The 13,039-nt window shown below is 60.3% G+C and overlaps 1 protein-coding gene across 1 annotated transcript; it reads right to left on the bottom strand.

Moving 5' to 3' along the window:
* Positions 1 to 220: 220 nt before the first annotated feature.
* Positions 221 to 10,780, bottom strand: LOC138798986 (gastrula zinc finger protein XlCGF66.1-like). Its single transcript, XM_069979642.1, has 7 exons — positions 10,633 to 10,780; positions 2,626 to 2,760; positions 1,945 to 2,133; positions 1,732 to 1,855; positions 1,515 to 1,612; positions 565 to 673; positions 221 to 458 (listed from the first exon to the last, which is right to left on the bottom strand). Exons 2-7 carry the CDS (start codon positions 2,701 to 2,703, stop codon positions 286 to 288), a joined length of 771 nt encoding a protein of 256 aa, XP_069835743.1. The 5' UTR covers positions 2,704 to 2,760; positions 10,633 to 10,780; the 3' UTR covers positions 221 to 285.
* Between the last annotated feature and the right edge of the window lie 2,259 nt (positions 10,781 to 13,039).

Genomic DNA, 13,039 nt, shown 5'->3' with positions numbered 1-13,039 from the left:
TCATCATTTTTTCATTATTTTTAGAGGATAACGTTTATTTCCTTCTACCAACCAGGGGACCCGACCACGTGATCGCTCACATAATCCTCAGCAATACACAAAGATGGCCGACCTGGGGGCCTTCACTTGGTCCTTGACTGTCATGATGCTAATGGGTGAAAGGGGCTGTAAGGGTGTGGGAGTCAGGACCGGAGCCTGCACCGTACTGTACACACTACAGACCCCCACCTGAGCCATATACAGCACCAGACAAGAGGGCAACCATGACCAGAGAAACCTCAGAGGTCACCATAAGCAGTAAGAGAATAAGGATGCGGTGACTGAGCGCAAGCTCCTGGGAAAGCAGCTCCCGCCATATCTGACAGATGAATGTATCCCATCTACCTGATCATCCTCCGGGTCATCCTCCTCTTTTGCCTCCGCACAGTCCTCGGGGGGACTTGTCCTGGTGGATCCATCTGTAGGAGACATATAGAAGCTGATACTGATATAATAACCTAATGATGTCATTACTGGAAGAGAGGATGAAGCTGCCAATCTTATCACATCATGTTGTATACACACCTGGGCAGATATACAGCTGGATCTCCTCCTCCTCCGAAAACTCATTACTCGCCACGTCAGCCTCATCTTCCTCTGTAACATCGTCTTTAATTGAAATCTGATCTTCATCCTAAAACAAAAAACAAGAACTTCGGTTTCATCACCTGATCTTAAGGTTTAATGAGACGTCCCCCTCCACCTACCTGCTCCTCCTGCAGGACAGTGTCATCTCCCCCTCCATCTCCCTGCTCCTCCTGCAGGACAGTGTCATCTCCCCCTCCTCCATCTACCTGCTCCTCCTGCAGGACAGTGTCATCTCCCCCTCCCATCTCCCTGCTCCTCCTGCAGGACAGTGTCATCTTCCCCCTCCATCTACCTGCTCCTCCTGCAGGACAGTGTCATCTCCCCCTCCTCCATCTACCTGCTCCTCCTGCAGGACAGTGTCATCTCCCCCTCCTCCATCTACCTTTTCCCCCTGCAGGACAGTGTCATCTCCCCCTCCACCTACCTGCTCCTCCTGCAGGACAGTGTCATTTCCCCCTCCACCTACCTGCTCCTCCTGCAGGACAGTGTCATCTCTCTCTCCATCTACCTGCTCCTCCTGCAGGACAGTGTCATTTCCCCCTCCACCTACCTGCTCCTCCTGCAGGACAGTGTCATCTCCCCCCTCCATCTCCCTGCTCCTCCTGCAGGACAGTGTCATCTCTCTCTCCATCTCCCTGCTCCTCCTGCAGGACAGTGTCATCTCCACCTCCATCTACCTGCTCCTCCTGCAGGACAGTGTCATCTCTCCCTCCATCTACCTGCTCCTCCTGCAGGACAGTGTCATCTCTCTCTCAATCTACCTGCTCCTCCTGCAGGACAGTGTCATCTCTTCCTCCATCTACCTGCTCCTCCTGCAGGACAGTGTCATCTCCTCCTCCATCTACCTGCTCCTCCTGCAGGACAGTGTCATCTCCCCCTCCATCTACCTGCTCCTCCTGCAGGACAGTGTCATCTCCCCCCGGACAGTCCTGGGGATCCAGAGGAGCGGGACATCTCTCTGGTGGATTCCTCTTACTGGATCCATCTGTAGGAGACACACACAGTGACTGAATACATTGTGTATATGTGATGAGCAGATGATGGGGGGTCTAGGGGACCCCAATACTGCTCTCTCCTTTACCATCAATGAGAGTCTCCTCTTACCCGGTGATGTGAGGGGCCGGTGGTCCTCCATCATGGCCTCCTGGTACAGATCCTTGTGTCCTCCTACATACTCCCACTCCTCCATGGAGAAATAGACGGCCACATCCTGACACCTTATAGGAACCTGACACACACAATGATCCAGTCATCATCCAGACCCATCATCCCTTGTGTTCCTGGATGATGTCCCAGCATTCCAGCAGCATTGCTCACCTCTCCAGTCAGCAGCTCCATCATCTTGTGGGTGAGTTCTAGGATCTTCTGCTCATTGTTCCTCTCAGGTATCAGTGAGGGAGGTGGAGGCTCCAGTGATGGGGCCCCGGGCCCTGCTCCATCCTCCTGACCTGCTGCTGCTGCTGGGGCCACACACTCTCCACATGTCTTCTTCACTACTGTGTAATCCTGAGGATGGAGAGACCCTGATAAATATCACTATATACAGAGCCCCCACCTCTCCGCCCATGTCCTGCATTATTACTAGAGAGAAGAGGGAGGTCATGTGACCCATCCCCCAGAATCCCTCACCTCTCCGCCTCATGTCCTGTATTATTACTAGAGAGAAGAGGGAGGTCATGTGACCCATCCCCCAGAATCCCCCACCTCTCCGCTCATGTCCTGTATTATTACTAGAGAGAAGAGGGAGGTCATGTGACCCATCCCCCAGAATCCCTCACCTCTCCGCCCATGTCCTGTATTACTACTAGAGATAAGAGGGAGGTCATGTGACCTATCCCCCAGAATCCCTCACCTCTCCGCTCATGTCCTGTATTATTACTAGAGAAGAGGGAGGTCATGTGACCCATCCCCCAGAATCCCTCACCTCTCCGCTCATGTCCTGTATTATTACTAGAGAGAAGAGGGAGGTCATGTGACCTGTTCCCCAGAATCCCTCACCTCTCCGGTCAGCAGGTAGATGATCTCCAGGATCAGGTTACGGATATAGTTGGCGGTCTTGGTTCCGGCCTGGTACATCCTCAGACATCAGTGGTGGAGTTGTCTGCGGTCGTCGGGTCCTCACATTGTTCTGTTCTGAGGGAACACGGACAGAATATGTGACCACAAGCGACCATTACGAAAAACAATTATCTCGGCACACTCAGCCACCCGGCCCTGTAGTGTGATTATGCCCCCCCCCACCACCACTGCTGACATCCAAGAACAGCTGGTACCAGAGCGGGCATCTTCATGAGCAGGGGAGGGGGCAGTAACATCGCCCTGCACACAGGGGGTATTGCCGGTGACCGGGGTGTTTGGGTAGATGGTTCGGGATGTAGCAGAGCTGATGCTGTCACTCCAACAGTCAAAGGAGAAGGTCTATAGTTTCCAAGAATCCTGTGTAAGACGCCATCACAGGAAACACTGCGGACAGTGACTTCCCCAGAAGAGGGATCGGCCCCTTAGATAACAATAGGCAGGTATTCCAGTGGAGAGAAGCCTATGACCTATAAAGCCGTCACCTAGTATGAAGAACGGACGGACTGGGAGTGCTGACCCCAATGATGTGTCCACACACTGGAGCCAGACTACGTGCTGCCATCTATACTGACTATATCTGCCATGTGATCAGCAACACCAGATCAGAGCTCCACAGCATCATCATATGGCACTAGAGGGTGGTCGGGCCGCTCTCTCCTTCTCTACAGACTTGGTGCTCTCTATGCTGGTCGGGGCTGCTGTCTCCTTTGTACATTTGGTGCTCTCTTCGGTGGTCGGGGCCGCTCTCTACTTCTCTACAGACTTGGTGCTCTCTATGGCAGTCGGGGCCAGTCTCTCCTTTATAGACTTGGTGCTCTCTATGGTGGTCGGGACAGGTCTCCCCTTATATACTGTACCCACAGAAGTGTCTAGAGGCCCACCTCTCTGCCCCCGGGGCCCCTCACATACAGGACACCCACCTCTCTGCCCCCCGGGGCCCCTCACATACAGGACACCCACCTCTCTGCCCCCCGGGGCCCCTCACATACAGGACACCCACCTCTCTGCCCCCGGGGCCCCTCACATACAGGACACCCACCTCTCTGCCCCCGGGCCCCTCACATACAGGACACCCCCCTCTCTGCCCCCTCACATACAGGACACCCACCTCTCTGCCCCCGGGGCCCCTCACATACAGGACACCCACCTCTCTGCCCCCCGGGGCCCCTCACATACAGGACACCCACCTCTCTGCCCCCCGGGGCCCTCACATACAGGACACCCACCTCTCTGCCCCCCGGGGCCCCTCACATACAGGACACCCACCTCTCTGCCCCCCGGGGCCCCTCACATACAGGACACCCACCTCTCTGCCCCCCTCACATACAGGACACCCACCTCTCTGCCCCCGGGGCCCCTCACATACAGGACACCCACCTCTCTGCCCCCGGGGCCCTCACATACAGGACACCCACCTCTCTGCCCCCGGGGCCCCTCACATACAGGACACCCACCTCTTCTGCCCCCCTCACATACAGGACACCCACCTCTCTGCCCCCCTCACATACAGGGACACCCACCTCTCTGCCCCCCTCACATACAGGACACCCACTCTCTTTGCCCCCGGGGCCCCTCACATACAGGACATCCACCTCTCTGCCCCCGGGGCCCCTCACATACAGGACATCCACCTCTCTGCCCCCGGGGCCCCTCACATACAGGACACCCACCTCTCTGCCCCCGGGGCCCCTCACATACAGGACACCCACCTCTCTGCCCCCCTCACATACAGGACACCCACCTCTCTGCCCCCCTCACATACAGGACACCCACCTCTCTGCCCCCGGGGCCCCTCACATACAGGACACCCACCTCTCTGCCCCCCTCACATACAGGACACCCACCTCTCTGCCCCCGGGACCCCTCACATACAGGACATCCACCTCTCTGCCCCCGGGGCCCCTCACATACAGGACACCCACCTCTCTGCCCCCGGGGCCCCTCACATACAGGACACCCACCTCTCTGCCCCCGGGGCCCCTCACATACAGGACACCCACCTCTCTGCCCCCCGGGGCCCCTCACATACAGGACACCCACCTCTCTGCCCCCCGGGGCCCCTCACATACAGGACACCCACCTCTCTGCCCTCCTCACATACAGGACACCCACCTCTCTGCCCCCCGGGGCCCCTCACATACAGGACACCCACCTCTCTGCCCCCCTCACATACAGGACACCCACCTCTCTGCCCCCCGGGGCCCCTCACATACAGGACACCCACCTCTCTGCCCCCCGGGGCCCCTCACATACAGGACACCCACCTCTCTGCCCCTCACATACAGGACACCCACCTCTCTGCCCCCGGGGCCCCTCACATACAGGACACCCACCTCTCTGCCCCCGGGGCCCCTCACATACAGGACACCCACCTCTCTGCCCCCGGGGCCCCTCACACACAGGACACCCACCTCTCTGCCCCCGGGGCCCCTCACATACAGGACACCCACCTCTGTGCCCCCCGGGGCCCCTCACACACAGGACACCCACCTCTCTGCCCCCCGGGGCCCCTCACATACAGGACACCCACCTCTCTGCCCCCCTCACATACAGGACACCCACCTCTCTGCCCCCCGGGGCCCCTCACATACAGGACACCCACCTCTCTGCCCCCCGGGGCCCCTCACATACAGGACACCCACCTCTCTGCCCCCGGGGCCCCTCACACACAGGACACCCACCTCTCTGCCCCCGGGGCCCCTCACATACAGGACACCCACCTCTCTGCCCCTCACATACAGGACACCCACCTCTCTGCCCCCGGGGCCCCTCACATACAGGACACCCACCTCTCTGCCCCCGGGGCCCCTCACACACAGGACACCCACCTCTCTGCCCCCGGGGCCCCTCACATACAGGACACCCACCTCTCTGCCCCCCTCACATACAGGACACCCACCTCTCTGCCCCCGGGGCCCCTCACATACAGGACATCCACCTCTCTGCCCCCCGGGGCCCCTCACATACAGGACACCCACCTCTCTGCCCCCCTCACATACAGGACACCCCCCTCTCTGCCCCCCTCACATACAGGACACCCACCTCTCTGCCCCCCTCACATACAGGACACCCACCTCTCTGCCCCCCTCACATACAGGACACCCACCTCTCTGCCCCCCTCACATACAGGACACCCACCTCTCTGCCCCCCTCACATACAGGACACCCACCTCTCTGCCCCCCTCACATACAGGACACCCACCTCTCTGCCCCCCTCACATACAGGACACCCACCTCTCTGCCCCCCGGGGCCCCTCACATACAGGACACCCACCTCTCTGCCCCCCGGGGCCCCTCACATACAGGACACCCACCTCTCTGCCCCCGGGGCCCCTCACATACAGGACACCCACCTCTCTGCCCCCGGGGCCCCTCACATACAGGACACCCACCTCTCTGCCCCCCGGGGCCCCTCACATACAGGACACCCACCTCTCTGCCCCCCTCACATACAGGACACCCACCTCTCTGCCCCCCGGGGCCCCTCACATACAGGACACCCACCTCTCTGCCCCCCGGGGCCCCTCACATACAGGACACCCACCTCTCTGCCCCTCACATACAGGACACCCACCTCTCTGCCCCCCTCACATACAGGACACCCACCTCTCTGCCCCCGGGGCCCCTCACATACAGGACACCCACCTCTCTGCCCCCCCTCACATACAGGACACCCACCTCTCTGCCCCCGGGGCCCCCTCACATACAGGACACCCAACCTCTCTGCCCCCGGGGCCCCTCACATACAGGACACCCACCTCTCTGCCCCTCACATACAGGACACCCACCTCTCTGCCCCCGGGGCCCCTCACATACAGGACACCCACCTCCCTGCCCCCCCGGGGCCCCTCACATACAGGACACCCACCTCTCTGCCCCCCGGGGCCCCTCACATACAGGACACCCACCTCTCTGCCCCCCTCACATACAGGACACCCACCTCTCTGCCCCCGGGGCCCTCACATACAGGACACCCACCTCTCTGCCCCCGGGGCCCCTCACATACAGGACACCCACCTCTCTGCCCCCGGGGCCCCTCACATACAGGACACCCACCTCTCTGCCCCCCTCACATACAGGACATCCACCTCTCTGCCCCCGGGGCCCCTCACATACAGGACACCCACCTCTCTGCCCCCCTCACATACAGGACACCCACCTCTCTGCCCCCGGGGCCCCTCACATACAGGACACCCACCTCTCTGCCCCCGGGGCCCCTCACATACAGGACACCCACCTCTCTGCCCCTCACATACAGGACACCCACCTCTCTGCCCCCGGGGCCCCTCACATACAGGACACCCACCTCTCTGCCCTCACATACAGGACACCCACCTCTCTGCCCCCGGGGCCCCCTCACATACAGGACACCCACCTCTCTGCCCCCGGGGCCCCTCACATACAGGACACCCACCTCTCTGCACCCCTCACATACAGGACACCCACCCTCTCTGCCCCCCTCACATACAGGACACCCACCTCTCTGCCCCCCCTCACATACAGGACACCCACCTCTCTGCCCCCCTCACATACAGGACACCCACCTCTCTGCCCCCCTCACATACAGGACACCCACCTCTCTGCCCCCCGGGGCCCCTCACATACAGGACACCCACCTCTCTGCCCCCCGGGGCCCCTCACATACAGGACACCCACCTCTCTGCCCCTCACATACAGGACACCCACCTCTCTGCCCCCGGGGCCCCTCACATACAGGACACCCACCTCTCTGCCCCCGGGGCCCCTCACATACAGGACACCCACCTCTCTGCCCCCGGGCCCCTCACATACAGGACACCCACCTCTCTGCCCCCGGGCCCCTCACATACAGGACACCCACCTCTCTGCCCCCGGGCCCCTCACATACAGGACACCCACCTCTCTGCCCCCCTCACATACAGGACACCCACCTCTCTGCCCCCCTCACATACAGGACACCCACCTCTCTGCCCCCCTCACATACAGGACACCCACCTCTCTGCCCCCCTCACATACAGGACACCCACCTCTCTGCCCCCCGGGGCCCCTCACATACAGGACACCCACCTCTCTGCCCCCCGGGGCCCCTCACATACAGGACACCCACCTCTCTGCCCCCCGGGGCCCCTCACATACAGGACACCCACCTCTCTGCCCCCGGGGCCCCTCACATACAGGACACCCACCTCTCTGCCCCCCGGGGCCCCTCACATACAGGACACCCACCTCTCTGCCCCCCTCACATACAGGACACCCACCTCTCTGCCCCCCGGGGCCCCTCACATACAGGACACCCACCTCTCTGCCCCCCGGGGCCCCTCACATACAGGACACCCACCTCTCTGCCCCCGGGGCCCCTCACATACAGGACACCCACATCTCTGCCCCTCACATACAGGACACCCACCTCTCTGCCCCCGGGGCCCCTCACATACAGGACACCCACCTCTCTGCCCCCGGGGCCCCTCACATACAGGACACCCACCTCTCTGCCCCCGGGGCCCCTCACATACAGGACACCCACCTCTCTGCCCCTCACATACAGGACACCCACCTCTCTGCCCCCGGGGCCCCTCACATACAGGACACCCACCTCCCTGCCCCCCCGGGGCCCCTCACATACAGGACACCCACCTCCCTGCCCCCCCGGGGCCCCTCACATACAGGACACCCACCTCTCTGCCCCCCGGGGCCCCTCACATACAGGACACCCACCTCTCTGCCCCCCCTCACATACAGGACACCCACCTCTCTGCCCCCGGGGCCCCTCACATACAGGACATCCACCTCTCTGCCCCCCGGGGCCCCTCACATACAGGACACCCACCTCTCTGCCCCTCACATACAGGACACCCACCTCTCTGCCCCCGGGGCCCCTCACATACAGGACACCCACCTCTCTGCCCCCGGGGCCCCTCACATACAGGACACCCACCTCTCTGCCCCCGGGGCCCCTCACATACAGGACACCCACCTCTCTGCCCCCCTCACATACAGGACACCCACCTCTCTGCCCCCCTCACATACAGGACACCCACCTCTCTGCCCCCCTCACATACAGGACACCCACCTCTCTGCCCCCCTCACATACAGGACACCCACCTCTCTGCCCCCCTCACATACAGGACACCCACCTCTCTGCCCCCCGGGGCCCCTCACATACAGGACACCCACCTCTCTGCCCCCCGGGGCCCCTCACATACAGGACACCCACCTCTCTGCCCCGGGGCCCCTCACATACAGGACCACCCACCTCTCTGCCCCCGGGGCCCCTCACATACAGGTCACCCACCTCTCTGCCCCCCGGGGCCCCTCACATACAGGACACCCACCTCTCTGCCCCCCTCACATACAGGACACCCACCTCTCTGCCCCCCGGGGCCCCTCACATACAGGACACCCACCTCTCTGCCCCCCGGGGCCCCTCACATACAGGACACCCACCTCTCTGCCCCTCACATACAGGACACCCACCTCTCTGCCCCCGGGGCCCCTCACATACAGGACACCCACCTCTCTGCCCCCGGGGCCCATCACATACAGGACACCCACCTCTCTGCCCCCGGGGCCCCTCACATACAGGACACCCACCTCTCTGCCCCTCACATACAGGACACCCACCTCTCTGCCCCCGGGGCCCCTCACATACAGGACACCCACCTCCCTGCCCCCCCGGGGCCCCTCACATACAGGACACCCACCTCCCTGCCCCCCAGGGGCCCCTCACATACAGGACACCCACCTCTCTGCCCCCCGGGGCCCCTCACATACAGGACACCCACCTCTCTGCCCCCCCTCACATACAGGACACCCACCTCTCTGCCCCCGGGGCCCCTCACATACAGGACATCCACCTCTCTGCCCCCCGGGGCCCCTCACATACAGGACTCCCACCTCTCTGCCCCCCCTCACATACAGGACACCCACCTCTCTGCCCCCCCTCACATACAGGACACCCACCTCTCTGCCCCCGGGGCCCCTCACATACAGGACACCCACCTCTCTGCCCCTCACATACAGGACACCCACCTCTCTGCCCCTCACATACAGGACACCCACCTCTCTGCCCCCCCTCACATACAGGACACCCACCTCTCTGCCCCCGGGGCCCCTCACATACAGGACACCCACCTCTCTGCCCCCGGGGCCCCTCACATACAGGACACCCACCTCTCTGCCCCCGGGGCCCCTCACATACAGGACACCCACCTCTCTGCCCCTCACATACAGGACACCCACCTCTCTGCCCCCCGGGGCCCCTCACATACAGGACACCCACCTCTCTGCCCCCCGGGGCCCCTCACATACAGGACACCCACCTCTCTGCCCCCCCGGGGCCCCTCACATACAGGACACCCACCTCTCTGCCCCCCGGGGCCCCTCACATACAGGACACCCACCTCTCTGCCCCCGGGGCCCCTCACATACAGGACACCCACCTCTCTGCCCCCGGGGCCCCTCACATACAGGACACCCACCTCTCTGCCCCCCGGGGCCCCTCACATACAGGACACCCACCTCTCTGCCCCCCGGGGCCCCTCACATACAGGACACCCACCTCTCTGCCCCCCGGGGCCCCTCACATACAGGACACCCACCTCTCTGCCCCCCCGGGGCCCCTCACATACAGGACACCCACCTCTCTGCCCCCCGGGGCCCCTCAACATACAGGACACCCACCTCTCTGCCCCCGGGGCCCCTCACATACAGGACACCCACCTCTCTGCCCCCCTCACATACAGGACACCCCACCTCTCTGCCCCCGGGGCCCCCACATACAGGACACCCACCCTCTCTGCCCCCGGGGCCCCTCACATACAGGACACCCACCTCTCTGCCCCCGGGGCCCCTCACATACAGGACACCCACCTCTCTGCCCCCGGGGCCCCTCACACACAGGACACCCACCTCTCTGCCCCCGGGGCCCCTCACACACAGGACACCCACCTCTCTGCCCCCGGGGCCGGCTCCCCTCTTCTCTGGGTTCCCACAACTCAACCCGGAAACCTGAAAAACGTCTACAGGATGTTGATGACGTTGAACCCATGTGACCAGTCAGTGGGCGGACATAAGGGCGTGGCTAGTGATGATTAGCCTTGCGTTCCGAGCCTCTCCCTCAGCTCAAACTTGTGACGCGCAAGTTCATTGGTATTATGGGAAATGTAGTTCAGAGAGGCGCTGAGTGCCGCTCTGTCCTCACACTTAGACTACATCTCCCGGCATGCATCCGCGCTTTCGTCTGGCACATGGTGTGGCAGTGCATGGCGGGAGTTGTAGTCTATGACGTAATGTGAAGGATTACAGGTGGAGGAGCCGGGCAGATTGTTATTGAGATGCGGGGATGTGAGGCCGGGCCGGCGGGTTCTGTGCTGCTCGGCTCCCGTCAGGTGATAACGATGGGTGAACTGAGGTGAAAGAGCCGGGTCCGCCGCAGGTACCAGGAGCCTCTGGGGCTGACGGGCGCCGCCATTTTGTTGTGGACCAAATCACTGGCCTAAACAATGGAAACCATGGCAACAGTGCTGAGGACCCTGCTGACCTATCATAGAATGCAGGGCGGTGATGTGAAGAATGGCACAGCCCCTGGCCTGTCACCGCAGTGGGAACAATCTCTTAGAGGGGAAGTTTATCATACGCCATGTCTGCAGCTATCGCCCCGCTCCATGCCTCTCTGCACTGAGCGGTATGAGGCGTAACATCAGCCATGACACCCGCCCTCCGGACCCCAATCACAAGCCCACATGTCCGCAGCGATGGTTTGCTATTGTCTCTCACCTGTAATGCCCCTTTAAGCAGCTTTATTAACCAGTATGTAACATTATATAAGCCTCTTATTTATGGACAGTATATGTGTATATGGCGGTGTTATTATAATTTAGTCCAGCTCATTCTGCCTCAGAGATACGACCAGGGACCTCTCCGCACCGTTACCGTCACATCGATACAATCCCGACCCTTTCAACCCGGTGACCATCACATCGATACAATCCCGACCCTTTCCACGCGGTGACCGTCACATTTTTACAATCCCGACCCTTTCCACGCGGTGACCATCACGTCCATACGACCCCAGCCCTCTGCACATGGTGACCGTCACATTGATACGACCCCGGACCTCTCCATTCGGTGACTGTCACGTCGATGCGCCCCCAAACCTTTCCACGCAGTGACCATCATGTCCATACGACCCCGGGGCATACCATGCGGTGACCATCCCATTGATACGACCCCAGACCTCTCCACGCGGTGACCGATACATATACACAGCTGTCAGTTATATGAGATCAGAAACCAGTCATTCCAAGGGCAATAAAAGGTATATGAACGAAGTACAATATAAACATACTATAAAATACCAGAACTTTCCCCAAAACTGGGGTGTGAATCTGAAAACTGCAGGAGATGAGAAGAATCACTGACAGCGAAACGTAAACTACACGTCCAATGCGATATAAGGAGGAACCCCCCTCAGGCATTGGTATAAGCAGGAGGGCCTGACTGTTAAAGGGGTTATCCAGCGCTACAAAAACATGACCACTTTTCTTCCCTCTCTTGTCTCCAGTTCAGGTGCGGTTTGCAATTAAGCTCCATTTACTTCAATGGAGCTGAATTTCAAAACCCCACCCAAACTGGAGACAAGAGAGGGGAGAAGTGGCCATGTTTTTGTAGCGCTGGATAACCCCTTTAAGAGGCCTAGGAGAGCTGGGTTATGGTGGACGTTGTAAGGGAGCTCCACACACAAAGCATATAGGTGCACTCACTGATCCCCCACCTGTTGTCTGACATCTTTCCGTCTACACTGCTTCTTGTCCCAGATTCAAACTTTTACAAATGATCCCAGTTTTTTATCATGGCCCCTGTCTGGGACACTACATCTCCCAGCATGCAGTGCACCTCAGAGTCCACTGCCCGGCACCCGCCCGTCTTGTAGTATCTGCCACCCCAGCTCCATCTGCTTCTTTTTTCCACTGTACACACAGTTTTGGGCTGGGTTCACACTACGTATATTTCAGTCAGTATTGTTGTCCTCATATTGCAACCAAAACCAGGAGTGGATTGAAAACACAGAAAGGATCTGTTCACACAATGGTGTAATTGAGTGGATGGCCGCCATTTAATGGCAAATATTTGCTGTTATTTTAAAACAACGGCTGTTATATTGAAATAATGGCCGTTATTACTGTTATATGGCGGCCAGCCACTCAATTTCACCATTGTGTGAACAGATCCTTTCTGTGTTTTCAATCCACTTCTGGTTTTGGTTGCAATATGAGGACCACAATACTGACTGAAATATACGTAGTGTGAACCCAGCCTTACAGTGAAACTTTGGATTACAAGTAACTTGGTGTGA

Source organism: Dendropsophus ebraccatus, chromosome 8, assembly GCF_027789765.1.
Source record: "Dendropsophus ebraccatus isolate aDenEbr1 chromosome 8, aDenEbr1.pat, whole genome shotgun sequence".
Classification (NCBI taxonomy): Eukaryota; Metazoa; Chordata; class Amphibia; order Anura; family Hylidae; genus Dendropsophus; species Dendropsophus ebraccatus.
Note: the sequence above shows the minus strand (reverse complement) of the source record. Positions and strands in the feature narration are given on the sequence as shown.

Bases quoted from the DNA above. Each gene is read 5' to 3' on its own strand.
- LOC138798986 (XM_069979642.1), bottom strand. From the start codon at position 2,703: ATGTACCAGGCCGGAACCAAGACCGCCAACTATATCCGTAACCTGATC. The intron at 1,856-1,944 runs GTGAGCAATGCT...TGTGTGTGTCAG, and splicing joins TGGAGCTGCTGACTGGAGAG to GTTCCTATAAGGTGTCAGGA. The intron at 1,613-1,731 runs GTAAGAGGAGAC...TGTCTCCTACAG, and splicing joins CCGGCCCCTCACATCACCGG to ATGGATCCAGTAAGAGGAAT.